Source organism: Bos grunniens, chromosome 3 (assembly GCF_055505025.1).
Source record: "Bos grunniens cultivar Pamir isolate PY7600 chromosome 3, Bosgru_T2T1.0, whole genome shotgun sequence".
Taxonomy (NCBI): domain Eukaryota; kingdom Metazoa; phylum Chordata; class Mammalia; order Artiodactyla; family Bovidae; genus Bos; species Bos grunniens.
The window spans coordinates 106,984,725-107,012,596 of NC_141167.1; the positions used below are offsets into that span (position 1 = coordinate 106,984,725).

At 55.7% G+C, this 27,872-nt stretch overlaps 1 protein-coding gene and 1 long non-coding RNA gene across 2 annotated transcripts; one reads left to right on the top strand and one right to left on the bottom strand.

Moving 5' to 3' along the window:
- The first annotated feature begins 606 nt into the window (after positions 1-606).
- Positions 607-19,837, top strand: LMNA (lamin A/C). Its single transcript, XM_086393281.1, has 12 exons — positions 607-1,171; positions 12,650-12,806; positions 14,123-14,248; positions 14,532-14,702; positions 14,905-15,030; positions 15,824-16,044; positions 16,138-16,360; positions 16,753-16,860; positions 16,967-17,086; positions 17,476-17,565; positions 18,346-18,618; positions 18,904-19,837. Exons 1-12 carry the CDS (start codon positions 816-818, stop codon positions 18,928-18,930), a joined length of 1,998 nt encoding a protein of 665 aa, XP_086249407.1. The 5' UTR covers positions 607-815; the 3' UTR covers positions 18,931-19,837.
- LOC147376680 (uncharacterized) lies at positions 10,262-11,043 on the bottom strand. The gene is made up of 2 exons (XR_015161135.1): positions 10,746-11,043; positions 10,262-10,635 (listed from the first exon to the last, which is right to left on the bottom strand). It is a non-coding gene; the product is annotated as an uncharacterized LOC147376680 (long non-coding RNA).
- Positions 19,838-27,872: the final 8,035 nt, after the last annotated feature.

A 27,872-nucleotide genomic window follows, 5' to 3' on the forward strand; every position in this document is an offset into this window, starting at 1 on the left:
TGTGGCAGCCCTCCCTCCAACCACCCCAGGGAACCCAGGCATATTTCCCCACCCCACTCTGGCATACTGAGATGCGGCTTTGAATGGACTGCCCACTCATGGAGGGGGGGCGGTAGGGGTGACTCACTATTACTATGGGGAGGAAAAGGGGGGCCAGTGGTGGAAGAGTGAGTCACCCTCATGGGCACCAGCCTCAGCCTCCCCCCACTTTCCTGGATCTGCCTGCCTGGTGCCCTCCCTTGCTTCGTGCCTACTGCGCCTCTTCCCCCTGCCCTTTGCCCATCCAGCACCACGCCTTGGCTCTGCCCTATACCCACCCAGCCTGACCCCTTGGCTCTGCACTTTACCCCTTCTAAGGCCAGAGGCAGTGGGAGCAAGCTTTCAGCTTGGATCTCTGAGCAGGTAGAGACCTAGAGACGAGCTTCAGGGAAGCCCCAGGCACGTGGGGGTGCCTGAGGGAGGGTGGGGCCCTACCCGGGGCAGTCGTCTCCCCTGCTCACCCCTCCCTCTCCCACCCCTGTGGTTAAGCGACGGCCCCTTTAAGAGAGTGGCCCCTCCTCCCATTCCCTAGACCTATTAGAGCCTTTGCCCAGGAGCCGGTGACTCAGAGTGTTCGCGGGAGCTCCGCATCCACACCGGCCAGCCCAGATCCCGAGGTCTGACAGCGCCCGGCCCAGATCCACAAGCCTGCCAGGAGCCAGCCGAGAGCCAGCCGGCCGGCGCGCTCCTACCCCAGCAGTCTCTGTCCTTCGGCCTGAGCCCCGCGTCCTTCCCGGGACCTCTGCCCCTCGGGCAGTGCTGCCACCCTGCCGGCCATGGAGACCCCGTCCCAGCGGCGCGCCACCCGCAGCGGGGCGCAGGCCAGCTCCTCCCCGCTGTCACCCACCCGCATCACCCGGCTGCAGGAGAAGGAAGACCTACAGGAGCTCAATGACCGCTTGGCTGTCTACATCGACCGTGTGCGCTCGCTGGAAACGGAGAATGCAGGTCTGCGCCTTCGCATCACTGAGTCTGAGGAGGTGGTCAGCCGCGAGGTGTCTGGCATAAAGGCCGCCTACGAGGCCGAGCTGGGGGATGCCCGCAAGACCCTTGACTCGGTGGCCAAGGAGCGCGCCCGCCTGCAGCTGGAGCTGAGCAAAGTGCGAGAGGAGTTCAAGGAGCTCAAGGCACGGTGAGTGCCCCAGGTGGCGGGGTGGGGCCGGGAGGAGCAGCGAGGGCAGACAGACTGCCGCCCCTGCCCGGGCTCCAGGCGTTTGATAACTTTGCCCGTATAGTTTCCTCCCTACCGGAACTGCCCCCAGCGAGTGCCTGGCAGTGCCAAGGGAAATTGTCAAGACAGGACTGAGAAGGGAGAGGTCTCTGGGAGAGGGTGGGGTATATAAGGAATGGTGGGGTTCATCAGGGCCAAGTAGGAGCTGGTGGCAGGCCCACATTCTGTCAGGGTGGGATTTGCCAGTTATTTGGGGCCTGGGAGAGGGCCTTGAGCAAAGCCGAACTGGCCTTGCCAGGTCTAAGACATCTAGGCACCCAAGACACTTAGGAGTGGGTGAAGGGGTCCTGTTGGAACTTTCTTGGCAGCCTTGGCACTGTGCCAACTTTGCCCAGCCTGGCTCTGAGGACATGGCTCCCACTAAAACAGAGCTCCTAGGCTGTTTAGGGAGGTATCCAGTGGTGCCAGAGAGAGGTCACCAAAGCCGGGTGCCCGCCTTTTCCCCCTGCAGGGGCACGGCGATGGTCCCCACTGCCCAACCCTTTCCCGGGTTCCTGTTAAGAGTTTTGAAGTGCTTCTTTACTCCATGCATGTCTGGGACTTCCCCTGGCCTCTGACAGGCCCACCGATCAGCTCCAGGAGAGCCGCTCCCCCGCAGCTCCCACAGCCCTTGGCCTGCTTGGCCCAGGAATGCAAGGGAGGGAGGGAGACCGAGGGCAGAGGCTCCCGGCTCAGGAAGTTGTGTTATGTATGCCCAGGTCTGTGCCTCCCCTTCCCCACCTCCACACCCTCACCCTCTGCCTGGAGTCTTCGGAGGAGGATATGGACTCTGTCCCTCCCTGCCTCCCTTCTTGGGGTGAGCCACTTTCATTTTCCCAGCCAAGCCTAGCAGCTTTTGCCCTGGTCGTCCTCTCAGCCACTGGGACTTTTTTTTTTTGGTTATTGTTCTTTGCCTTATTAAACTACTGGAATACTGTGACATTTTTGAAATCCAGCCGTTGGAAGGCTCAGGCCCCTCCTACCTTACCCATCCCTGCCCCACCCTACCGCACCCTACTAGTCTCCTCCCTCTTTTCTAAAAAGGCCTTTGGAGCTGGGAAGTTTAGGCCCTCTTCAGCTCCCCACGGATTTGTTTTCTGTGAAGACCTCAGCCAGAGAGCACTGAAGGTGCTTGGAGATCCCTGGTTGAGGCTGTAATGGTTTGTCCTCTTCTTCCCCTTTGCGTTGACTTCTCCAGGCTCATGCTCTTCTCAGAAGCGCTGTGTATTGGCCAGTCTTTATACCCCTTCGCTAGCCCCCAGCCCTGGCATGGTGGGTGTGGCAGATATATCATCCCCTAGTGAAGAGTAGGTGGAAATGGTGTGGGCAGGCAGGTGACTCTCCCCCGCACCCACCACCCCCAAGCCCAGGCTTGGTGGGTGTCAGTTCCCCGATCAGACCAGGGATCCAAAGCCAGGAATCCTAACCATTAGGCCACCAGGGAACTCAGAGTGACTATTTCTGTTGAAAGGGATCATTCCTGTCATTGTCCACCGGTGATATGAATAACTTAGTTAACAGGGCAGATAAGAGGCAAGCTAGGGGAGTCCCAGAGAATTAGTGTTCTAAACTAGTTTACCCAGCTACCAAACTACTACCTTGCACGTCCCTGCCAAGGGCATTCTTAGCAGGTCTTTTTCTGGGGAAGGTGTTGATCAGGGAACAGAAAGAGTGGAGTCTACGGTCTCTTGCTAACCCAGCCACGCCAGTCAGTCTCTGCCATTCTGGCGCAGCTGTCCCGGTCTGGGACACCAGGCGGGTGTGTGCACACGTGGGACAGGGCCGGGGGTGGTGTGTGTACTTGTTATATTTAGCTGCCTGCCTCTCCTCTCCCCCACTGATCCTGGCTGGGGGTGCTGGGCTTCCGGAAGAGGTGGGGTGGTTTTGCACACCTGGATCCTAGGCTGATAGGAGGCTGGGTGGAGACCAAGAGGACTCAGATTGGGGTTTCTGTCCCCTTCTATGTCCCCAGTGGGAGGAACAAGGATTTCTTGCTCCCTTTTGTGTCTGCTTTGCTCAGGGTGAGGTGAAGAATGGCACGAAGAATTTGGGAGAGGAAGAAAGGCATTGTCCTAACTCCTCCCACTAAAGCCTAGAGAGAAGGTGTTGTCTGGTTTAATGTTTAATTAGAGCTCAGAGTTCAGGGCCAGGCTTTGGGTTGGGATGCAGAGCTATCTGTAAGATCTTGTGATGACTCCTGGCCCAGCCTGGGTACCTTGACCACACCCAGGGCTTTGGGGCCCCCTCTCATCAGGCTGGGTTACAGGCTCCAAGCAGAAACACTGCTCCTGCCCACAAACACAGACTCACATCCTTTATTTTGGAGCCCAGGGGTTTTGAACACCTACTCGCGGGAAGAAAGAGGAGGTTAAAAGCATCAGGGAAGGCCGGCCTGGGGTCGAGGCTTGGAGCTAGGCCCCATCCCAGTCAGGACAGCTGGGTGGATGACTCAGATACTGCCCCCCTCCCTCCCACCCCAGTGGCTTTGCAAGAGACAGGGTGGAGACAGCAGATGTCTTACAGGGAGGGGTGGGGGCCTGAGTGTCTGCATCCCTGCTCCCCGCTCCCCACTGCATCCTGGGAGCCTTTTCTGCCTCCTTCCTTAGTTGGTGGTCTGGAACCAGGGCTCCTGACAGACCGTGCACACAGGTAGTTCTAGAGCAGAGTCCAGAGTTACAGGCTTGGGCTGCGGGTTGGTGGCAGGGTCTGTGTCTTCCCAAACGGAACTGGTAGAGGAAGGCTGAGTCAGAAGTGGGGAGATCCCAGACCCACAAAGCAGAAGTATCCCTTCCCCCCGAACAAGGCCTTGGGTGCCCGACAACTTCCTGAATTGCCCGCCTTACATGATGGCCTCAGTCAGGACACGCGGGGACCTGCAGCCCCAGGTTCTTCCAAGCTCTCATCAGGATAAGAACAGGGAAAACCAGAGAGGTGCGAAGGCTTGTCCCGTGTCACACAGCCAATGAGTGACAGGCCTGGACTTGAGCACGCGTCTTCTGACTCTCATTTTGAGTGCTCCTACCGTTAAACCTTGGGCTTCCCAAGTGGCGCTAGTGGTAAAGGATTCGCCTGCCAATGTGGGAGACCTAAGAGATGGGAGTTCGATTCCTGGGTTGGGAAGATCCCCTGGAGGAGGGCATGGCAACCCACTCCAGTATTCTTGCTTGGAGAATCCCCATGGACAGAGGAGCCTGGGGGCTACAGTCCATAAGGCTGCACGACAGAAGTGACTTAGCATGCACACACACACACCATTACACCTCACTTCTCTAGCTTCGGGGAGAGGTTGGAGGATGTGGAAGGAGGGTTGGGGTGACTGAAGTGCACCCCTGCACTCTGGAGATTCTGCTCTGAGGCCAGGGTTGCCTTAATGTTCTGCCGTCCTGCAGGGCCTGTTATCACTTGATCAACAGCCTTTGCCACAGCCCATACCTGGAAAGACCCAGGACCCTTCCAGGCCCTGAATCATGAGCTGTGAGAGGCTGGTAACTCCTGTCTTGAGACTGTCTTGGGACTTGTCATGGGAATTGCCTCCCTGGATGTGTAAGAAAGTGTGCCCTTTGGCAGATATATAAGGATAGCGGGGATGCTGGCCTTTGAGGATGCTGCGTGTGCTGCTGTTGTCATTTCTCCACGCTACCCCTCACCCTGAAGTCCACATTCTTATTCAAATGGAAAGAAGAAAGTACAATTAACCCCAGGGGCTGAGCTGTAAGTGCTTGAGGAGACCAAGAGAAACAAGAAAGACTGTAATTCCTGCTAAGGTGCTGACGGCCTTCCCAAGATTGATGCCCCGTCCCTGGCACATCCCCTGGCCTCCAGGGATCTGAGGCTTACTCTTGCATGGAATGTGCCCATTGTCTGCACTCCCAGGCCCATCCCCAGTGATTCAGTAGCTCAGTGTCAGGGCTGAAGGCAGGGACAGCTGGGGGGACAACTGGGAGGAGATGGCTTTACCTACCCACTGTGCCCCCTGCTCCCCTGTGCCCTCCTCCCCCCACCCCCCAGTCTCCCTCCTCCCCAGCCCCTGACCACCTTTAGCAGCTCCAACAGCCAGGACCAGGTCTGGCCCAGAGGTCCAGGGCAGTTCATTCCATTCTTACCTCCCTGGCCTCTCGAACACCGGCTCCTGAACTGAAGATGACATAGGCTAAGCTCTAATATTCTTGGAGATGCCGGGGAAAGAGGTTCTGTGGGGGATGGTGCAGGGTCTCCTGTCATTTAACAAAAGGCAAGGTGATCTACCAACAAACTGACAGGTAGTGTGAGGCAGTGAAAATAGCCCTGGCCTTCGGTGTCCTTAGTTCCAGGCTTAGCCCTGCCTCTGAACTGCTGTGTGACCTTCAAGAATTCACCCTCCACCTCTGGATTTCCCTAGCTGTAAAAGAAAGGGGTTAGGGCGGAAGATCTCCAGAGATGCCTCCAGTTCCGAAGTAGTACCATGACCCACAAAGTGCGAAAACAGTTCTCTAAAATACCAAGCTATGCATATAAAAATCAGGTATAATTAATGTGAAAATAGTTAATAGCCAATGCTATTCTCAATAGAAATATTTCCCACAAGCTGTGGAATTAAAAGTACTAACACCCTCCTCTCTTTTTCCAAGAAAGTTTGTGAAAAACAGGTTATTATTATGACATTACACTCTTGGCTTAGACTTTGTTTTTATTACTAGTAGGAAAGGACACTATATTTTGAGCATACCTCCCTTGAGGCTGTACCATGCAGGAGAGTCCCATGGACCTGTGCTGGAGAAGAAGTGGAGGCTCTGGGGCAGGCAGGACTCTTACCTTAGTGCTGGCCGGGATTAGACAGCATGGCCCGGAATCAGAGGGAGGTGCAGGGTGACCTTGAACTGCCCACTTTCTACTCTTCCTGCCCCATTCTGGCTCCCCCAGCCTGAGGCTGGGCTGTGAGGAGGTCTTGTCCCTTAACACTCAAGGAAGGGGATAGTTTGGGAAGGAGGTGGGGCAGAGTAGGGGGCCACGCTCCCCTGTCCTTTTGTGAGGAAGTCTGAATCCTGCCTGTTGAAACCAGGAATAATTCTGGCCGAAATCCCAGGCCCAGCAGAGGAGCTGAGTCACGGTAGAGGGCAGAGTAGAGAGTGGACGGGAGACCCTGAATTGTCCAGTCAGAGAAAGAAAGACTGAGGGACGGCCTTTTTTGAAAACTACTTTTCTGAGTGGCAGGAAGGAGGAGGAGGATCTGAATCAGATGGGGGACAGATGGAGGGGAACAATACAGGAATCCCTTTCGGGACTGGCTCAGGGAAGTAAGAGACCCTTGATTTCCAGGAGCACAGTCCCTGGCAGTTCAAAGGGGGATGTTTGGGATTGCCAAGGCACCCCCCCTTCCTCCTCCCGAAGCTCTGATGACACTGCCACCCTCTGCTGGCTGGGAGACAGCGTTGCATCTTCCAAGGCTGGAGCTGGAATGCAGTGCGACCAGAACTGCTAGGTCCTCCCCAACTTCCTTTCTCCATCTTGGGGTGCGGCTCCCACTTTCTCCCTGCTGTTGTCAGGGTTAATAACCGTGAGCCACCAGATGGAAGGTTAATACATCCTAAGAAGGGACAACTGAATCGCTTTCTTGTAGGGATCCCCTGCATGTCCCGCCTGTTGGCCAGTGGCCTCCCTCCCTCCCACACCCAGGACCTCCTACCTCTTCCTAGGCCATCCTTCTCCCCTCCAGGCCCCGACTTCTTTTGGTCTGTTCCAGGCCTTGGCCTGCATTTTTATGACAACACAGGAATGATTTCTGGAGAGACAGGCCAGGAAGAAGGAAAGTGGAGTTTGGCAGGAGGGAGCGGTTAGTCAGGAAGCCTGCCGCCTGTTGTCCAGGACCCCAGCGCACCGACCTCGGACTGCAGGCCTCTCCCGCTGCTGCACAATGCCACGTTGATACACCCAGCAGCTGTGACTCAGGGCTGGCCCTGTGCCAGGCCCAGCAACTCTGCTGGAGTTGCGTCTGAACATGTCAACAGGCCTCCTGTCCCCCTTCTCAGCGCCAGCCAGTTCCCCCATCCCAACCCTCCCTTTGCTTGGAATTAAGAGCTGGCTTTGTCTGGGGTGAGGACAGCTGGGAGCCTAGCGGCTCTGGAAGGGGATCCAAGGGCCCTCGGACCCTGAGCATATGTGGTGGGTGTCACGCCCAAGGGAGGCGTGGGGAAGCAGAGCCATGCCTGCTGTGAGTGATGTGCCTGGGCGGGAGGGTCAGGGGTCGGGGGGTCCGTACTGGGATCCTCCCGTGTACTTTCCAGGTGTAAGACATTCAGACCTTGCACAGGGTGGCATCTGGGGAAGGTTCAAGGGGCTTGTCAGTCCCTAGAACACCAGCCCCTCTCAGTTTCTCTCCTTAAGGTCTCCTTTCCAGAGAGGGCTGGTGCCTTGAAAGCCAGAGTGCGGAACCGAATGTCCCAGCCCTTCCACATCCTGCCCATACCTGAGAGCAATGGCAGGCCCACAGACCAGCTGAGAAACCCAACAGTGGTTCCTTTTGGGAGAGGGAACTGCGGAACCTCGTGGCCCCACACACAGCTGTGGTGTAGCTGATGTTTGAGGGCTCTTTCGCTAGGTCTCTGTGTCATCACTTGGGTCCTAGGGCGACTCCTGGCCATTGAGCAGAAGCCCAAGTGTCTCGCGGGCTCTCTTCCTGGGTGTTTCTGCCTACTTTCTGCGCGCCCTGCATGCGTCATGCAATTTTCTGAGCCGGTCTCCATCTGCTCCGAGTGTCCTCAGGTGACCGGGTGGGCAGGGTTTTAGGGTCTGAGCCTACTCTTCTGCAGGCCTCAGTTTCCCCACCTGTAAAAGGGCAGGAATTGTTCTAGAAGGAGGTTCCCCCTTAGAAACCTTGAGCATATGAATCTTCTGGCCTTAGGGCATTTGGGGACAAACAGAAAAAGCCCGGAGACACACTTATAACTGGAAAGAGAATAAACCAGCAGGTAAAACAACAGCTGAGCGGACTTGGAAGAGGAGAGAGAGGTGTGGCTGGGTCTGGAGGCACAGGGCTGAGGCAGGGCTCAAACGAAGGAGGCAGGTGTGGATTTGGACAGGTGGAGGGAGGGAAGAATACGTTGCAGTGGGAGGAGTTGCTGGAACAAAATGAAGAGTGGTAGGAACGAGGGGGCCCGGCGTGGGGTGGCCACAGGAGAGACCCCATCACCTGGCAGGGGGTCAGCCTGGGAAGAGGTCTAGACGTCTGGGAGGAGAGGGGAGGGCTGGGACTCAATGCTGCACACCCAGCCCTGCTTTGCCCTGCCCAGCCACAGGGGGCTCCGTTTTTAGTGAGGCAGGAAATGCCAGGGGCTCGGGATCTCCGTGCTCCTGCCTCCCCTCCCCCCTCTTCTCCGCCCGTCGATGGGGAACTCCGAGGGCTGGTGAGCCTGGGGCGTGGTCAGCGAGGGGACTGGGGCGGGTCTGAGGGAGCCCGGGCGGACTGGCCCGGCTCTTCCACTGCCCCTGTGGCCATCTGCCCCGCCCACTGGTTATTTTTAGCCCCAGCCTGCTGTCTCTGCTCGCCTCGTGTTCCTCAGCCCAGCGGAGGAAATGGGGGCCTTTCCCTCCGGGCCTAGCAAGTTGCTCCCAGCAACCGGGCCCAAACAGGCCTGTGGCCGCCCTGGCTTCCATATCTGGCATCCGAGCTGGGCTGAGGAGGCTGACACAGCCGGCAGGTCAGCGCCTGGCACAGTGCCCACGCAGCCCCTTTACTGCGCCAGGCGCCTTGCTTCCCCCCCACCCCCACCCCCGTCCAAGAAGCCCCTAGAGTCCTGCCCTGCAGTGGCCCTGAAGCCCGGCTCCCCTATCACTCCAGCCTAATAGCGCCCCAGCCTGGGAGCACGCAAGCCCGCGCGTGCGTAGGCCTTAGCCTTTTCCTCTCTGCTCTCCTGCCCAGCCCCACCCAACTTTTCCCGCCTTGTGCGATCGGATTTGCCAACCTGGGAAGAGTTTAGAAACAGGATGCCCAGCCCTTCTTGTCTCAGGAGCCCACTGGGATGAACCCACTCCAGTGCTGGAGGAGCCTGGCGGATGGGAGGGAAAGAGTGGGCTCCCTGTGGCGTGGCACGGAGGCCTGGGCAGGACGTGGGTACAGCCAGGGTCTCCCCTGTGAGTGCTAGAGGATTTCCTGACACCTGCCCGGGTATTGTCTGCTGGAGGATGAGTCACCTGTGGAGCCCCTGGGTCCCACCCTTCCCAGCTCCCCTTGCCTGCCCTACCCTGTTCTTCCTGCCAGCCCACTGTGGGGCAGCATGTGCCCCACTTTCCCATTGCTGGCCCCCAGTGGACTGGGGCACAGGCAGCACAGCCCCTTGGGTTGGACGCCTGGCCGGTGTCTGCTTGGGGTCCCTGTTAGGGCCGGGGACCCCGACTAAGGAAGCAATGTCATTTGGAGCTAGTGGACAGGCAAGACTGAGGAGGAGGCTGGGGAGGCGCTGGCTTCTGTGCCTTCCCCCCGCTGCAGCCGTCTCTTGCGGGGTGCGTGTGGCTCCCTGGCCACAGGGCTCCTGAGGTCTGAGTCATAAGCCCATGGGTGATAGCGGCTGCTTCCCCACAAAGGGGAGCTCCCGGAGCCTGACTGAAAAAACCACAAAGGCTCTTCCTTGCTTCCCTCTCTGCTCAAGTGGCTTCCCTCATCTGCGGGGTGTGTCTGGGTCCTTTCATTGCAACTCTTTTAAGTGCTAATCAGAGTCTCCAGGAGGGGAAGGAAAATCGCCCCCTTAATTTCTTTGCAGGGCGGGCGGGGGTGGTGGGGGGAAAGCCATCCAGCACCCATTCACACCTCTGCTCCCCACTTGCTGCAGGATCCCGGAGGCACCCTGGGCAGAGTTCTCTGAGCCTGTTTCCTCCATCACCTAGGACTAGCACCTGTCTCAGTGGGGAAGCTGTGGCGATTCAGTTAACACAGTCTTTAAGAGCAAAGAATCGGACACCGCTTGGTGGCTGAACAACAACCATAACGGGTACACAGTCAGTTCTGTTTGCTGTCCTTAGATGATTACTAGTATTAGTCTATTAGTATTAATATTAGTTTAATAGTATTAGTATTAGTACCACCCCACCTCTGGGAGCAGCCCTAACTGAAGAGGCTAGATTGAAGGACAAAATCCTGCAGTTGTCAGGCTGTGAGCCCCCGAGGCCAGGGACCACGCAGCTACATTTTCCTGTGTCAGCGTCTGCCTGGCACTCTCACAGCAAAGGTATTTCCAAGGAGAACTTCTGAAGTTTCTCCTCTGGGTCTGAGGAGGCCGTGGAGGCGGGACTAGGGAAGAGACACCCTTGAGATGTCTTCTGAAAGCGTCATGGTGCTCCGTCCTGCTGCTCCCAGCTCGGGCTGGCTGGATCAGGAGTCCTGTCTCCTGCTGGCTCGGTTCTCTCTAGACCTGTGGCTAAGTAGGAGGAAGAGCAGGGGGAGGAGTCCTGATCAGCAGCCAGAATCAACTGTGACTCTGCCTGGGTCCCCGGAGCTGCATGCTTTGTTTGACATGGGGTCACTCACCTTCCTCCTCCGTGCCTCAGTTTCCTCATCTGTAAAAGGAGGGGGTTAAGGCAAACCTATGCGAAGCTCCTCCCAGTTCTCTAAGTTCTGAGAGCCTCCCAGCCGTTAGCCTGCCGGGCAGGGAGGCCTGTTCTGGGAAGTCCCTGCCAGCCTTGGAGTCGGCCCAAGGAGCTCGGAATCTTTGTCTGCCGTGTCGCTTCACTTTACCAGCGGTTTTTCTTCTTCTTTCCTCCCCCTGCAGCTGCCTCTGCTTCGGAAAAGTTCTGAAGTCATGGAAAGTTGGGGCTGTGTTCCCAGCCAGGGGCTGGGCCGGATGGCAGCCAAAACCTGAGCTGGGTTTTGACTTTATTTTTAGCTTTTCTGGCTAAGACGGAGGAGGGGAGAGCTCCTTCAGGTCTGGAAGGGCCTCTTTTCACGGGAGACAGACACACTTGCTCTAAACAGCTTGTTCTGAAATGTGGCCAGAGGCCTGGACAGAGCAAGGCTGGGGGTGCTCCCCCGAGATCTTCACGTCCTTCCCCTGCCTGTCTGGGTGGCATTCTCCTTCTCACAGTGGAGCCCAGTTGGAGGGGAGGTGACTCCTGATTGAAGACTTATGAGCTAGTGGCAGGAACACACTGCCCCAGTCTTGGGCCCTCCGTCCAGGTCCAGAGCTTCTCCTGCTGGGCCTTCTTCATCCTTCTTCACACTGAATTGCTGGGGCTCCTGGAGCCGAGGGCTTGGTGGCAGGAGAAAAATGTTGGCAGGGCCACTTCTCTCCTTGCCAGGATAGATTTCTTTCTCCCCCTGCCCACATTTGCTTTTCTTTTTTTCCATCTGCCCAAGTGGGTTCATGCTTGAAGTCTGATGAGTCGCAGATGGCAGCTGGGACTAGGCCCCTGGGCTCTTTCCTTCCACTCCCTGGGTCTAGTGCTTTCTCTCCCCACACATCGGTGAAGGGATCCTTACAACTGGGAAGTTCTTGCGTTCCCCAGAGGTCTTTAAGAAAATAGGATCCCTCTATCTCTCCAGGTCACTATCCAGCAGAAATAATCAGGGGCCCAGAAAGGGAAGGAAGGTGGCAGAGGCCACCTCCTGTTTGAACTGGTTCTAGTTAAAGCTTTACCCAGTTTGAGGAGTGTGGAGGTTCAAGGCTGGAGCCCAAATGGACCTGGAGGCCTGGGGTCACATCTGGGGCCAGATGCTGGGCTTGTGGTTGATAGGTTCTGATGAGGCCCAGAGAGAGGGAAGGCTGGAACCCTTGTGCTCTGCCCCATCAGGGGACCCAGACTGGGTCTGAGAAAGGGAATGGTCAATACAATGCCTGCTAGTCTTCATTCCAGGTCTCCCTGAGCTTTAACCAAACTTTTCCTCCCAGCAGTCCCTGGTGTGTAAAGGGACTAGGGGAAGTGACTGACACTTCTAGCACTCAACTGATAAGCGTCAGGGACACTCAGACCCCAGGGCTAGGAGTCTGGCTGTCTGGATCCCTGCAGAGGAGGAGGCTGGGCTGAATGGAAGGTGGGTGGAGTCAGGGGGAGAAGGTTAAGGCCCTATGTGGGAAGGGGCAGGAGACAAAGGTGGTTCTGTCTCTTTGGGAAGGAATGGGAGGGGAGAGAGGGAAAAGCATTCATCTCACGGGATCGAGCTTTGCCCTTGGCCCCAGGCACGTTCCTGAGCACTGAGTCATGGGAAGGGTGGAGAAGCAGGAAAGGGGTTTTGGGGGCCTTGGGAGAAGTGGGAATCCAGCCCCAGAGGCGGGCAGCCGCAAACCAGACCCAAGGCTGCCCTCTCCTGGCAGCTTGGGGGATAGCAGAACCAGGTACTGTGGCTGACCTCCCAGGACTTCTCACTCTCCCTGGGGGACCTGACTCTGTCTAGGGATACAGACTTCTCTTAAAGCCACTCTTCTCTGGCTTCTTTAGCAATTCCAAGAAGGAGGGAGACCTGATGGCCGCCCAGGCCCGGCTCAAGGACCTGGAGGCTCTGCTCAACTCCAAGGAGGCCGCGCTGAGCACTGCTCTCAGCGAGAAGCGCACGCTGGAGGGCGAGCTGCATGACCTGCGGGGGCAAGTGGCCAAGGTGAGGCCCACCCGAGACCCAGCTGACACTCGTCCCTGCTCCCCGCCCAAACGCACACTCACTGCTCCCTCCAGGCATTCTCAGGAGTCGCCTGGTCTGTCCTGTCCCACAGCATCAGAGCCATTCCTGTACCCTAGCGTTGCTGCATCCATCCAGAGTACAGTGCTTCCTCCTTTGCTGCCCACGGTGTCTAGCACCATGAATTTAAAAGAATCCACAAGCCATTTCCATCTCACTTTGAGATGAATTGTGCCTGGCCCTGGATCCCTCCCGTGTGGCCTTGCTATAGACAGCCGTGACCTCTCTGGAAGATCAGAGAAGAGTGTAGACTGTCCACAGAGCCCTAGTTGGGAGCTGATGGTTGATCATATATGGACATATGTTTTTAATGTATACGATGGTCTTTACTTTCAAACACTTTGCTCTCCATTCCAGCTTCTAGTCTCATGTTAAAAGCTAGAGAGCAGAATCAAAGAAGCAGGCTTGTTCCCAGTCTCACCGCCACATCTACTCAGAGCAAGGTCAGGACTAGAGTCAGCCACCAAGCCTCTGTCCAGGGCTCTCTTCCCTGCTAGGCCTTGCCACCATAGTACACCCTGGAGAGACCAGAAGCCAGCAGTTTGGCCAGAAAATCAAGGCTGGGCCATTCTTCTCCCAGGCCCTGCCCCCAGCCCTTCCCAGCTGCACTGCCCAGCTTGTGCTTTCTAAGATGAAGATCTAAGAAAGGTGCACCCCTACTCAAGCTTCAGAGGATCTTTTCGTGGCAGTGAGGGTGCGATCCATGGATCCATGGCCCAGCCCCTGCCTTCCAGCCCAGCCACCTCTGCCATCACTCTGCCCCCAGGGCTCCATCCTTCGGCTTCAGCAGTACTGAGCCTTCCGAAGAGCCTGAAGTGCATGTGTGTGCTTTCGTACCTCTGCGCCCTTGCACTTGCTCCTGTCTGCCCACTCACCTGTCCTTCAGATCTCAGACTCCTGAGGGCTTCCTAAAGCCCCCCGCTACCACCCCAGGCACACTTTGGTCCCTTCCCTCGTGTTCCTTCTGTACTCTGGGCATATTTCCGTGGCTATAGCAAAATAACAGCTATAGAGAGAGGAGGCACTATCTATATTTTCATTAGCACAGCAACGATACAAGGTCATTACTGCAAAGGAGTAGATGCGTTATCACCTCTGTGGGCATCCAAGGCTCTTGCTCCCTTAGGCCTATTTCTCCACATATAAAGGGAGGTGCTGGACATGACCCCCTTCTCAGCTTCCTTCCAGCTCTGGTGTCCTATGACCCCTCTCCCTGACCTCTGTCCCCTTCCTCTCAGCTCGAGGCAGCCCTGGGCGAGGCCAAGAAGCAACTTCAGGATGAGATGCTGCGACGAGTGGATGCTGAGAACCGGCTGCAGACCCTGAAGGAGGAGCTGGACTTCCAGAAGAACATCTACAGCGAGGTGGGAACTGTGTCCTGCAGACCGGAGGACTGGGGCTGGGTGCTGAAAGATGTCAGAGCTGGGCTGGGGTATCAGCTGTGTGCAGAGCTCCCCTGCCAGGCTGGCTTGTACTAGTGATGGGGAGTCGGGGTGAGGGCTGGGGGGAGTGGTGGCCAGCCCCCAGGTTAAAGTGGAGCTCACAGTGACTTTGTTCCACGTTGGGATTGGGTTGGGAGCTCAGCCTCTTGGGCCTCATCCTCAAAGGACTAGTTCTGACTTTGGTCTCTGGGTCCACCCCTTCCAGGAGCTCCGTGAGACCAAACGCCGCCACGAGACGCGCCTGGTGGAGATTGACAATGGGAAGCAGCGAGAGTTTGAGAGCCGGCTGGCGGATGCCCTGCAGGAGCTGCGGGCCCAGCATGAGGACCAGGTGGAGCAGTACAAGAAGGATCTGGAGAAGACCTATTCGGCCAAGGTGCTCCTTCTCCCGGGTTCCTGTGCTGCCTCTGTCGCCAGCAGCCCTCCCCGCTGCCCTCCCCGAGATGTCCTGTGGGAGATCAGGCGGATGGGGGCCCAGATTGCCCCGGACCTCGGGCTGCAGCAGCGATGTCCTTCTTGGGTCCCTGCCTCCTTCCTGGTCGGTCCCTGCAGCTCTAACCCTGTGTCCTCTCTGCCAGCTGGATAACGCCAGGCAGTCCGCGGAGAGGAACAGCAACCTGGCGGGGGCCGCCCACGAGGAGCTGCAGCAGTCCCGCATCCGCATCGACAGCCTCTCGGCCCAGCTCAGCCAGCTCCAGAAGCAGGTGCTGCCTCCCCGCCCCCCCCCCGGCCACCGCCACTGCCCACTGCCTCCCCCTTGCCCCCTCCCCCACTGCCCCTCCCCTCCCCACAGGGGAGGGCGCAGAATATGCCCCCGGAGCGTAGACTGAGTAAGAAGCCCGGGATTTGGAGTCACATGACCTGTTTGCTGGTCCAGGACTACCTCTTATCTCTTGATATCTACCTGCTTGACCTTCACTTCTCAGAGCCTAGGTTTTTCCCGTTTGAATATAGAGACCATTCCCGTCCTCCCTAACTCTTAGATCTGCCACAAGACTCAGCGTGAGGTGTTAAAAGTGGAAAGGAAAAGAGTGAAAGTGTTAGTCACTCAGTCATGTTTGACTCTCTGCGACCCCACAGATTGTAGCCTGCCAGGCTCCTCTGTCCATGGGGTTTCCCAGGCAAGAATACTGGAGAATGGGTAGCCATTCCCTTCTCCAGGGGATCTTCCCGACCCAAGGACTGAACCGGGGTCTCCTGCATTGCAGGCATAGTGAGGTGTTAACAGCATCAATATTGTAGCTGGCTGTGCCATTTGTGGCAGAGGAGATAGGTTCTAGCCTCAGATTAAGAGATTTCAGTCGAATGTTGAGAAGGACTCCCCAGTTGCCAGCCAGCCACAGCCACATTAGAGCCCATGAAAGGCTCTGATGGGAACCTGAAGACAGGGGTGGTGGGGGTGGTGTGTGCCCGGGGGGGTGCCCCTACCCCTATCCCTTACCTCTCCATACTCGGGGACCTTCAGAGCTCACCAGACCCCCATTCCCCCTCACCCAGCTGGCAGCTAAGGAAGCGAAGCTGCGGGACCTGGAGGACTCGCTGGCCCGTGAACGCGACACCAGCCGGCGGCTGCTGGCAGACAAGGAGCGGGAGATGGCGGAAATGCGGGCAAGGATGCAACAGCAGCTGGACGAGTACCAGGAGCTTCTGGACATCAAGCTGGCCCTGGACATGGAGATCCACGCCTACCGCAAGCTCCTGGAGGGCGAGGAGGAGAGGTGGGCTCCGGGGGAGGCAGGGAGCGGCTGCTGCCTCCTGCCTGCCTGCCACCCGCCTTGACGAGGCCCCCTCACCCTGCTCCCCCTCCACAGGCTCCGCCTGTCCCCTAGTCCCACCTCGCAGCGCGGCCGAGGCCGGGCCTCCTCCCACTCGTCCCAGACACAGAGTGGGAGCAGCGTCACCAAAAAGCGCAAGCTGGAGACCACCGAGAGCCGGAGCAGCTTCTCCCAGCATGCTCGCACCAGCGGGCGCGTGGCCGTGGAGGAGGTGGACGAGGAAGGCAAGTTCGTGCGCCTGCGCAACAAGTCCAACGAGGTAGGCCTCCCAGGTCGGGTTAGGGAGAAGACCTGGAAGGTGAAGGGATGGAGTTTGCGGGGAGGGCCGTTCCTCACATCAGACCAGGGCAAGTGTGGGTATCTCCTCCAGTCCTGGCCCCAGGACTCATCAGTGCAGTGAGACCTTCTTGGGCAATGTATTTAACCTCTTCTAGCATCGTCATCTGCAGAACAGGCATGAACAATAGTCCCTAACTTTTGAGTTCTTGGGAAGGTGAAAGGACTGAGTGGGTCTGGTACAGCCTAAGTGCCTGTAGACGTAGCTGTTATTGATCCTTGAGCGGGGAGAGCCGTGAGGGGAGGAATAGAAGGTGATAAACCCTCTAAGAGCCTGAAGGAGCCTCTCTCACCTGCCCCTTACCTCCTGGGCAGGACCAGTCCATGGGCAACTGGCAGATCAAGCGCCAGAATGGAGATGACCCCCTGCTGACCTACCGCTTCCCACCAAAGTTCACTCTGAAGGCCGGGCAGGTGGTGACGGTGAGTGGCCAGGTGTTTGGGGTGGCCTCGGGTGGGGATGGGCTGGCCTGAGGCTAGGGGTGCCGGCGCGTGAGCGCCCTTCTCTACTGAATTCTCCCTCCCCCAGATCTGGGCTGCAGGAGCTGGGGCCACCCACAGCCCCCCTACTGACTTGGTGTGGAAGGCCCAGAACACCTGGGGCTGCGGAAACAGCCTGCGTACAGCTCTCATCAACTCCACTGGGGAAGTGAGTATGCTGCGGGCTGGCCTCTCACTGGACGAGGCCTCCCCCGTGGCCAGAGTTGGAGGCAGCTGCCCCCACCTCAGTTCAGGGCCGCTTTCTCCCAGGCCCCAAACTCTCCACCCAGAGATAGCTCCCCTAGCAGCAGGAGGGGTGGGGGTTAGACAGTGAGCATGGTTAAGGGCAGATCACGCTCCTATCCAGAGACCTTGCGCATGCCCCTGGAGTAGAAACAAGTTTCTTACCTCCAGCGCCTTGGAGGACAGAGCTAGTGGCAGCCGGGACAGGGGGCAGAACGCGAGCAGGCTCCTGGAGGCTGCTGGGGTGGGCATGCTGCACACCCCTTCTCCGACCCGCAGCCCCTAACCCTCGGCCTTGTCGTGTGTCTGCGGCAGGAGGTGGCCATGCGCAAGCTGGTGCGCTCAGTGACCGTGGTCGAGGACGACGACGATGAGGATGGAGACGATCTGCTCCATCACCACCACGTGAGTGGCAGCCGCCGCTGAGGCCCAGCCCACGCCAGGGCACGCAGCCAGGCCTGGGGACACCCTCGCCCTGGCCTCCCCCTGCCAGAAAGTCTTTTCATTAAAGAACATTTTGGAACTTCACTCGCTGCCCTGGCTTTTCTTCTCTCTCCTCCCTATACCTTGAACAGGGAACCCAGGTGTCTGGGTGCCCTACTCTGGTAAGGAAGGGAGTGGGAACTTCTGATGCCAGTGAGTCTTCCCATGGGAGCGGTGGACAAGAGTCTGGATTTATCCCCCAGGGCAGAGAAGGGAGGACAGACGTTGGGCCCACAGCCCTGCCTCTCTCCCCCCCACTTCTGTTGCATGCATCTCCTTTCTTGTCTCCTCCCCCTCCTAGTCACATGCATGGCCTCTCATTTTCCCCACTTTTCCTGGGAGAAGGGTCTCTCTCACCTACCCTCCTCCCCAGTTAATTTTGCATGCCTGCCGCTCTACAGGCTTGCTCACTCTCCTTTCCCTCTGAAGCTTAGAGTAGCTAAGACAAGAGTCAAAGACCCGGCTCCTGTTTCCTGACTGTCCCCAAGTCTTCTTGACCCTTCCCCCTGTCATGTCCTTCCCTTCCCCTCTTCCCAGCCCAGCCCCGACCCAACAAGCCCTATACTACCCACCAGTTAGGTTACTTAAGCGCAGAAGCCCACCTTTCTGCCTGGACCCTGCCGGAGTGTGGAGCCTGGGTGTTGGGCCTGAGCGGTCAGTCCCAGACTCGCCGTCTGGCCTGAGCCTTGTCTCCCTCCTCAGGGCTCCCACGCAGGCAGCAGCTCGGGGGACCCCGCCGAGTACAACCTGCGCTCGCGCACCGTGCTGTGCGGGACTTGCGGGCAGCCCGCAGACAAGGCATCTGCCAGCGGCTCGGGAGCCCAGGTGGGCGGATCCATCTCCTCTGGCTCCTCCGCCTCCAGTGTCACAGTCACTCGCAGCTACCGAAGTGTGGGGGGCAGTGGGGGTGGCAGCTTCGGGGACAGCCTGGTCACCCGCTCCTACCTCCTGGGCAACTCCAGACCCCGAACCCAGGTGAGTCAGCCCTCTGTCTCCAACCCCCGGCGGGCAGAGGACCCTAGTCCTCCAGGGTTAGGGCCAGGCTGCCCTGTGGGAGGGAGAGCCTTCTCTTCCGCAGCCCGGGGGAGTGGGAGCCTCCTCCCCGCAGCCCAAGATCCTAGAGGGTTGCCGCTCCTGCGTCCTGCCCCTCCTGTCTGAGCCCCAGATTGGAGGGCAGGGGCGGGGCTGGGTTAAGAGGGGAAGGGAGGGTTCGGCCCAGCACTGCCACTCACACCTCTCCCCGTCTCTCTTCTCTCTTAGAGCCCCCAGAACTGCAGCATCATGTAACCTGGGACCTGCCAGGCAGGGGTGGGGGCGGAGGCCCATGCTTCTTCCTCACCTCATGCCCACCCCTGCCCTGCACCTCACGGGAAGGGGTTCGAAGCCAAAGAAAAATACCCCTTTGTTTTTTCTTCTATGTTTTGTTTTTTGTTTTTCTAAGAGAAGTTATTTTCTACAGTGGTTTTATACCGAAGGAAAAACATAAGCCAAAAAAAAACACGCGCATCTATCTCAATTCCCCCCCTTTTCTCCCTGCTTCCGAGAAACTCCGTATCTGCCTTAAAACCAAAGAGGGAGCCGAGGAGAGGGGCTGCTTTTACAAAGCCTCGTTTCTGCTTTTCTGCCCTGCCCGCCACCCCCATCCCGGGGACCCCGTGACATGGTGCCTGAGAGGCAGGTGTGGAGTCTGCTCTGCCAGCCTCCAAGGGAGGAGGGCTGAGCCTCATCCCTGGGCCGGCCCCCATCGTTCCACGACCCCTGGCAGAGGCTCCTCCGCCTGCCCGCCCCGTCCCCTCCTCTCCCCAACCCCGGGGTGACTCGATTCTCCCAGGTCCCAGCTGCGTTTGCTTCTTCTGTATGTTATTTAGACAAGAGATGGGAATGAGGCGGGAGGTAGAGGAGGGGGAAGAAAGGTTAGTCTGAGCCTGCCTTCACCTAGCTTTAGAGCCAGGGGTGGGTTCTGCCCAGTCACTACTGGAGGTCGGTCAAGGTCACGTGGGTGTAGGGGATGAGGGAGAGGGAGACCTACTAGGAAAGGGGAGAGCCTGCTGGGGCCCCACCGAAGGGGAGGAAGGCGAGGAAGTGTGGAGGGCTTGCGGCAGCGGGTTTCAGCAAACACTAAGGAGCCCCTTGCCTCCCGTTTCCCATCTGCACCCCTTCTCTCCTCCCTGAATCAATACACTAGTTGTTTCTATCCCTGGCTGCCGTGGTGTCTTTGTTGGTGGGTGTCCTTGTGTGTTTTCTGAGGGTCTGACACATGTCACTCGGTCACCTGCATCCTCACGCTGCCCAGCCTCCCCTGGGGAGACAAAGACTGGAGAGCTTCAGGTGCACAGCTGGGCACCCAGCGGTGGCTGCTGGGGAGACGCTCTGACATGAGCATTGCCCACCCAGGGTGGGGCTCTCTCCACGAGTCGCAGAGAGGCAGAGCCTGAGGGCAAGCATTTCCTTCCTGACTTCCTTCAACCAGCCAGCACTTAGCGAGAACCTTCTTCGTGCTGGACCCTGAGCTCAGCATGAATACTGAGACACATGATGATATAGACCCAGTCTGAGGGGGGTGACGTCTCAGGACCCGGGGCAAGGACAGATGGGGAGGAGGGAGTTGGCCAGAAAGAGGCTGGTCTGACTTTGCAAGCAGGCAGTTAATGTCCGTCTGCGCCAGACTGTGCTCAGCTCGGAGACAGGGAAACGGACAAGACTGTGTACTCAGGGTTCTCAGGGATCTTACACTCCAGTGGACTGCTGGGGACAAAGGGACAGGTCAGGTGGAGTAGGAGCCTCAGGGGGAGGCCTCTAATGTAGGAGAATGAGGAAACCAGATGGAGGGGAAAGACCCCAAGCAGGGAAAATGAGCTATAGGGACCAACCCTCCTCTGGCCTTTTATAGGTTCCAAAGCATCTCTGCGCTATTTCATTTGACCCTCATGCTGTCTTGTCCCCGGAAATACGGGCTCAGAGTTAACTCGACATGACCACACAGCTACTAGATGGCAGAGAGAACCCAGGGTCCCGGCTGCAGACCCCTGCTTCTGTGACATTATGCTCCCCTTCTGAAAAAAAAAAAAAGTGATGATAAAATGTAAGTTTACATTTCCTGGGGCAGATGAGTTGAGCCCGCAGTCAAAAGTTAGTGAGAAAAAGAGCATGCCTGGGACTGTGGGAAAAAGAATTGGAGAAAGCAAAATGAATGAGATGAGAAAAACCTCCAAAGTCCTGCTGGAAAGTCCTGCTTCCCTAGGGGCTCAAGCCAGGTGCCTCCGGGAAAGGGATGCAGAGAGGATAGTGCATGGACTTGAGGAAGCGGTCCTTTTCTGGGGAGGGTGGTTCTGAAGAAGGAAATCCTTTCTCTCTCAGTCCCAGGCAAGGACTTGGGGGTCCCAGGGAATATGGGACTTGGGCATCAATGGAGTTCCCGTCTTTTCTAAATGGGACCGTCCAAATGGGCTTCCCAGACGTGACACATGGGGGCGCCAGAGCCCCGCTCACGGCGTGGGCTCCCCGGCAGTTGAACACTGAGGGGCTCCGCAGGAAGCACTGAGAGCCGGGCTAGCAGGCAGCGTCCCTGCTCTTGAGCGAGGCAGAGGGTAAGGCAGGTCCACGAAACCTGGGGCAAGCTGACCGCGCAGGCGAATCGGTAGCTCCAACTCCGCCCAGCGGGTGCGTCACACGTGGTTACCTCATGTGACTCTCAGCGGACCGCACATGACTATTAACGATTTGGTTCTTGTTGTTAACATGTACGGAGAAGGCAATGGCACCCCACTCCAGTACTCTCGCCTGGAAAATCCCATGGACGGAGGAACCTGGTGGGCTGCAGTCCATGGGGTCGCTAAGAGTCGGACACGACTGAGCGACTTCACTTTCATTTTTCACTTTCATGCATTGGAGAAGGAAATGGCAAGCCACTCCAGTGTTCTTGCCTGGAGAATCCCAGGGAAGGGGGAGCCTGGTGGGCTGCCGTCCATGGGGTCGCACAGAGTCAACTGAAGCGACTTAGCAGCAGCAGCAGTTAACATGTAACACATACTCTGTAGTAAAACGGAAAACACAAGTAATTATGAAAAGAAGAAAAAAGAAATCATCCCTTTTCAGTCACCCAGAGGCAACCCCCTGATGGATTTTCCTTCAGATTATTTTTTCCTCCTGAACATACACTTTACATAGTTAAGACCTCACCGTGGTTTAAACTTTAATTCTCCTTTACTCAGTTGACATGCGTCAGCACTTTCCAATGTTATTTCAAAGTTTATAAGGATTATTTTCATTTTCTAAGTTAATTTATACATTATTTTAATTAACTTATTTAGCTGTGCCAGGTCTTAGCTGCTGCGTGTGGGATCTAGTTCCCTGACCAGGGATTGAACCTGGGCCCCCTGTCACTGAGAGCACAGAGTCTTAGCCACTAGACCACCAGCAAAGTCCCCCATATGGGTTATTTTTAAACAGCATTGACTCTTTTCCTATCGTGTAAGCAATACTTGGGGCTTCCCTGGTGGCTCAGATGGTAAAGAAGCTGCCTGCAATATGGGAGACCTGGCTCGATCCTTGGGTTGGGAAGATCCCCTGGAGAAGGGAGTGGCTACCCACTCCAGTATTCTTGCCTGGAGAATTCCATGGACAGAGGAGCCTAGTGGCTACAGTCCATGGGGTCACAAAGAGTCGGACACGACTGAGCAACTTTCATTAACAGACATTAACTAAAGTAATACTTGATCATTACAGAGAAGGTAGAACAAGAAAAAAAATAATAACCATCTATACTGCCACTGCTCAGAGATAACCTCTATGAATACCATGGAGGAGGCCTTCAAGCATTTTTTTTTCAACTTATATACATATATTTACAGTTTTCTCCTGGTTCTAATAAATAATGTGTCCTGGAACAGGTATCTTTGCACACATCTCTGGGCATTTCGATGAAATAAATTCCAAGAAGGGAACTAGCTGAATCAAAGGTATATATGTTATAAAGGCTATGTGTTACCCAGAGAAATGGTTCTTTACCATTCTCACCTGCAGCAGAGCCCACTTTGCCCCCAAACTCTTCCCAACACCAGGATTTTTGTCGGTTTTAATCTTTGCCATCCTGTTAGGAAAACAATTGCAGTTCATTAATGTTTCAGATTGCATTTCTTTGAAGAGAAGTTGAAAATTTTTTTCTATCCACATACATTGGTTACTTTTCTTCTGGTGTGAATAACATATTTCTATCCCTTTTGCTCATCCTTCTATTGGCAGGATTATCTTTCTCATATCAGTTCTTAAGATAAGGGAGAAAGATTTTTCTCTCAATTTTATCTATCTACAGCTATCAAGTCATATGCTTTGCAGATATTTTGCAGCCATTTTTAGTGGCTGAATGAATATACAACACTTCATTTAACCACCCCCTCTGGACATTTATATTAATTCTCAATTTTATGATTGTAAATAATGCAGCTGTGAATCCCTTTTCTGTAAATATTTCAGGTAGTTTCTTAGCACGGAATCTTACTTTAAATTCATGACCACAACCCTGGGACTTCCTCCCCTGCTATTGCTGTTTTGAACCCAGTCATCCCTTTCTCCAGATGACTATTTCACACCTCTTCTCTCTCTTCAAACTTCCTCTCCTAACTCTCAGCTGCTGACCTGCTTCCTCCTTCATTCCAAAAAGACTGCTTTGTCAAGGTCCCTGTGACCTGCGTGCTGCTAACCCAGCCGCCACTTCTCGGTCTTCAGTTTCTTTGACCCTGTTTGTCACTGCTCAGCCAGTGTTGCTGAATCATCCTCTTCTCCCTGATCCCTGACTCAGGGACTGACCGAGCATTCAATCCTTTTCTCCTCTGTCTGCGCTTAGGCCCTGGGAGTCTTCCTCCAGGTTCACAACTTTAAACGCCCTCCGTATATTGGTGACTCTCTTTCTTAAATCTTGAGCTCATTCCTGTGCTCTGACCCAAGGCCTGAATACTCACTTGAAGTCAAATGGCATCTGAAAGTTAGTAGGTCCCAAACTGATATGCTGGTTTCTACCCCTCTGCTCCACTCTTACCTGCTCTGCCTATAATTTCCTCCATCTCAGCCAATGACCACCCTTCTTTCCAGGAGCTCAGGTCAAATACCCTGGAGCTCCTCCTTAACTCCTCTTGTCCTCTCATACCTCAAGTTCAATCCATTAGTGAATGTTGCCAACTCCATTTTTAAGATGGAATCCCGTTCATTCTCACCACCACCACCACCACCACCATCTCCCGTCTGGGTTATGGGATTAGTTTCCTAATCGCTCTCCTGCCTGTGCTCCATACACTTTATTCTCTACACACAGTAGTAGAGTGGTCCTTTAATAGTTGGGTCACCCCTCTGCTCAAAACCCTCCAGAGCCTTTCCAAAGCACTGAGTGTAGAAGCCAAAGTTCCCAAAATGGCATGCAAAGCCAGGCGTGATAGCTCCTGCAGCTCATCTCTCCCTGCTCTCCCTCATGGTTACCCCACTCAACTTCAGTGACTACCCAGACACTCCCTAGGACACACCAAGCGCACGCCTGCCTCAGGATATTTGCACAAGTGGTTCCCTCTGCCTGGACCACTTTCCCGATCAAATATCTGCTTGCTTGTTCCCTCACTTTCTTCAGGTCTCTATTCAAATGTCACCCCCCCCCCCAGTAAAACCTCCCTTGACCAAATTTAATGAAATAGCATCCTCCTGCTCGTGGATATCCCCGGTGGCTCAGAGGAAAAGAGTCTGCTTGCAGCTCAGGAGATTCAGGAGACATGGGTTCAATCCCTGGGTTGGGAAGATTCCCTGGAGGAGGAAACGGTAACCCACTCCAGTGTTCTTGCCAGGAAAATCCCTTGGACAAGGGAGGCTGGCGGGGCCCGTGGGGTCACAAAGAGTTGGACGTGACTGAAGCAACTGAGCACGCACACACTCCTTCTCATTCTCAGCCTGACAATTTCTGAGCCACCCTCCCTGGTTTACTTTTTCTCTAGTGCATTTAACATCACTGCACATATTTCAGGGCCTCCCTGCTGGCTCAGAGGGTAAAGTGTCTGCCTACAGTGCGGGAGACCTGGGTTCGATCCCTGGGACGGGAAGATCCCCTGGAGAAGGAAATGGCAACCCACTCCAGTACACTTGCCTGGAAAATCCCATGGACGGAGAAGCCTGGTAGGCTATAGTCCATGGGGTCGCAAAGAGTCAGACATGACTGAGCAACTTCACTTTCACTGCACAGATTTCATGTATGTATTTGTTCATCATCTGTCTTCCGTACCGGAATACATACATCTGAGGGCAGGTGTTTTTGTCTGTCTGAATCTCCAGTACCTAGTGAAGTGTCTGACAACATAGTAGGTGCTTTATAAGTATTTGTAAATTCATAGACTCAGAAATAGACTCAGTGTGAGCACTTTTGGAGAACCTGAGACCTCTGGCCAAATTGCTTCCAAAACGATAGAACCAATTTGCACATTCACCACTAGGGGGCAGGCTATTAGTCCCGTTTTAAGCGAGGCAGCAGAGACCCAGAGAAACGAGAGGTTTCCCTGAAGTCACCCAGTTCACTGCTGGAGGAGCCCAGGACTCCTGATTCCCAGAAAACAGTGCGGCAACTCAGAATACTGTGGGAGGACCAAGGAGGACTTCACAGAGGAAGGGATCTTTTGGGAGAAGGGCATGGAAAGGTGGGAAGTTTTCTACCAGGTAGAAAGGAGAAGAAACACCATCCCACGTAGGGGATGCAGTTTAAACTAAAACTTGACAAAGACTGAAAATGAATTTTTGTTCATTTTTAAAAATATTTTTTATTTTTTTTTCTTCTTTAAAAAAAGAAGAAAAACAAAAGACTAAGAAAAAAGGATACAGAAAAAATAATAAACTGATATTTGAGGAAAGGCAGAGTCCGGGTGGACTGGGCAGAGCCTTCCCAGGCTGAAGGGATGAGAGGCGGCCGAGAACACCATCAGGGAGCCGGAAATTAATGCTGAGGACACTGGGGAGCCAGGGGGTATTTTTGAGCAGAGCAGGGATATAAGAGCTGAGGTTTCCTGCTGGCTCACTGCTGTCTTTCAGTTTCCACTTCTTTTTCCCTCTCCTTATGTGTGTGTGTCTCTCAGCTGCCCCCTGCCCCTCCAGGCCCAGAAGTAACTGGCTAAGCCATTTTCCTTTTCTGTGTCAGCACCCTGACAGCCAATCAGGGAGCAGGAGAGGGAGGGGCTGGGACAGGACCCTTTGTCTCTTAGTCTCTCCAGGGCCTCGGTGCCCCCTGCCCAGCCAGAGGGGTGGAGGAAACAAGACTTAGAAGGCAGCTGAGAGGGGAGGGTGCCTCTTGCTCCCCACCCACCCCCGCCAACCTGGATGGACTCTGAGGCGCTGGCCTCCCCACCCCCTCTGGGCCAGGCCTCGGGCCCTTACAATCCTTGGGCTGAGTCTCCATGCTTAGTACCAGTCAGTGCCAGCTGGCAGCTCCCACCGGAGACTGGGGTGGCATGAATATGGGGAAGGGGGGAGGAAGTGGGCAAGGACCCAAGGGAAAATAGGGCCAGGATTTGAGGAAGTGTTAGTCATAAGCTGGGTGGCCAAAATGGGGGTCACATGGGATGAGAAAAAGGCTCGACTGAGGAGTCTGGGGGTTTCTGGAGGAAGAGGGGATGCGTCAGGCCCCCTACTTTGGTCCTCCTGTCCCTGGCAGACCTAATCCTCTCCCCACTACCCACTTTCCTCTACACCTATCCCCTTAAGCTGCCCCTAGTTAATTCTCCTTGGTCCCTTTAAGAGCTGCCTGGGAACTGGGACATCGGAGGGGGCTGGCAGGGTCCCCACCCCCTCCCCCTCCCTGCCTGCCTCTGCTCCGCCCCCTGCCCGGTACAGACTCTGCTGGAAGTCTTGGACGCCTGGGTTAGGGTCTCCACTGCTGGGCTGGGGGTAAGGCTTGAAGGTGGTGGGGAAGGAGGACCTCGGCCCCTGGGGTGGGATGGGGGGTGCGGGATGTCAGTTTCCTAGCCCTGTGGACATGGAATATCGGTGTGCCAACTTCAGTAGATAACTTAAGGGGCCCTCTGGGTGGTCCTCCGGCCTCAAAGTGGGGGAAGGGTAACCCCAGGGATCTTGAGGGACAGAGCCTAAAGGGACAGGATGCCTGGGTTTCCTCACGCTTTACTCCTCATCTCATTTTCCTGGGACTGTCATTTGCTAACCTCTGTCCAATCACTTCCTGCTCCTCCTTCAATTAAGGACATAGGGCCCTGACACCCTGTCTTCCCGTAGATGGGGAAACTGAGACCAAGCAAACCAGAGTAAGTGGAATCTTGTGCCCCGGCTGGAGAAGTGGAAGTGAGGCTGCAGAAAGCGTCTCCTTCCTTCTCGAATCCCAGGAGCTAGACATAGGAGACTCGGGTGTCCCGCTCACCCTGGTAAATTTCTAACTGCAGCCACAGCTACCTCCAGAGACTACGTCTCTGTTCCCTCATGGGACAACTTAGCTCCTTCCTGGAAGTTTTGAGTTCCATGTCACAACCAGGAGAGGGTTCCCTGAAGCCCAGCTGGGTAACCTGGAATGAAGCGGAGGGGGACTGTAGACTTTCCTCCCTCTTCAGAAATGGAAATGTAGTCTCTTCCAATTCTGCTACAGGGACTGGGAACAATCCCCCTAAAAGGGAAAGCACTGGGGGCAGGGGCCCAAGAACACCCCCAGGTGTAAAGTCTTTCTGCAGTCCAGTTTTTGTCTTACAGCCCTAGCTCAATTTCAGTTTCTTTTAGCCCTGGCCACCTTGATTCCAAATCATTTTTTCCTCTCCTGCTGTGTGTCCCAATCCTGGGGGAGAATGATTTTGAGTGGCCTTGGCCTGCAGTGGCTTGAATTTGGGCTTCAGTTCCCCGGCCAAAGATTGAGGTCAGATCACAGAGGTGAGAGCACCAAATCCTAGCCACTAGACCAGTGGTCAGTGACAAGGGCCTTGGCCCTTCAGCTTTGCAGAAAAGAATTCCCACAAGTCTGGAAAGCAGTGAAGCTAGTAAAGTGTTTATTTGGAGGAAAAGAGTACAGTATGTGTGGATAGACACATGGGCAGACTCAGAGGGAGAGTCCCTGAGTCGCGCCCTCATGGTAGTTTGAATTATTTTTATGGGGTGTTTCTTCTGGTTTTCCTTTGGCCAATCATTTTGATTTGCCTGGTTTACAGTCCATATTTCATATATCTCAGGATCCTTCCATGTTTGCGCATGCATCTCTTGGTCAAGACGGACTCTAC

Coding starts and splice junctions, on each gene's coding strand:
- LMNA (XM_086393281.1), top strand. CDS start 816: ATGGAGACCCCGTCCCAGCGGCGCGCCACCCGCAGCGGGGCGCAGGCC. Junction 14,249..14,531: donor AGAAGAACATCTACAGCGAG/GTGGGAACTGTG, acceptor CACCCCTTCCAG/GAGCTCCGTGAGACCAAACG. Junction 17,087..17,475: donor TCATCAACTCCACTGGGGAA/GTGAGTATGCTG, acceptor TGTCTGCGGCAG/GAGGTGGCCATGCGCAAGCT.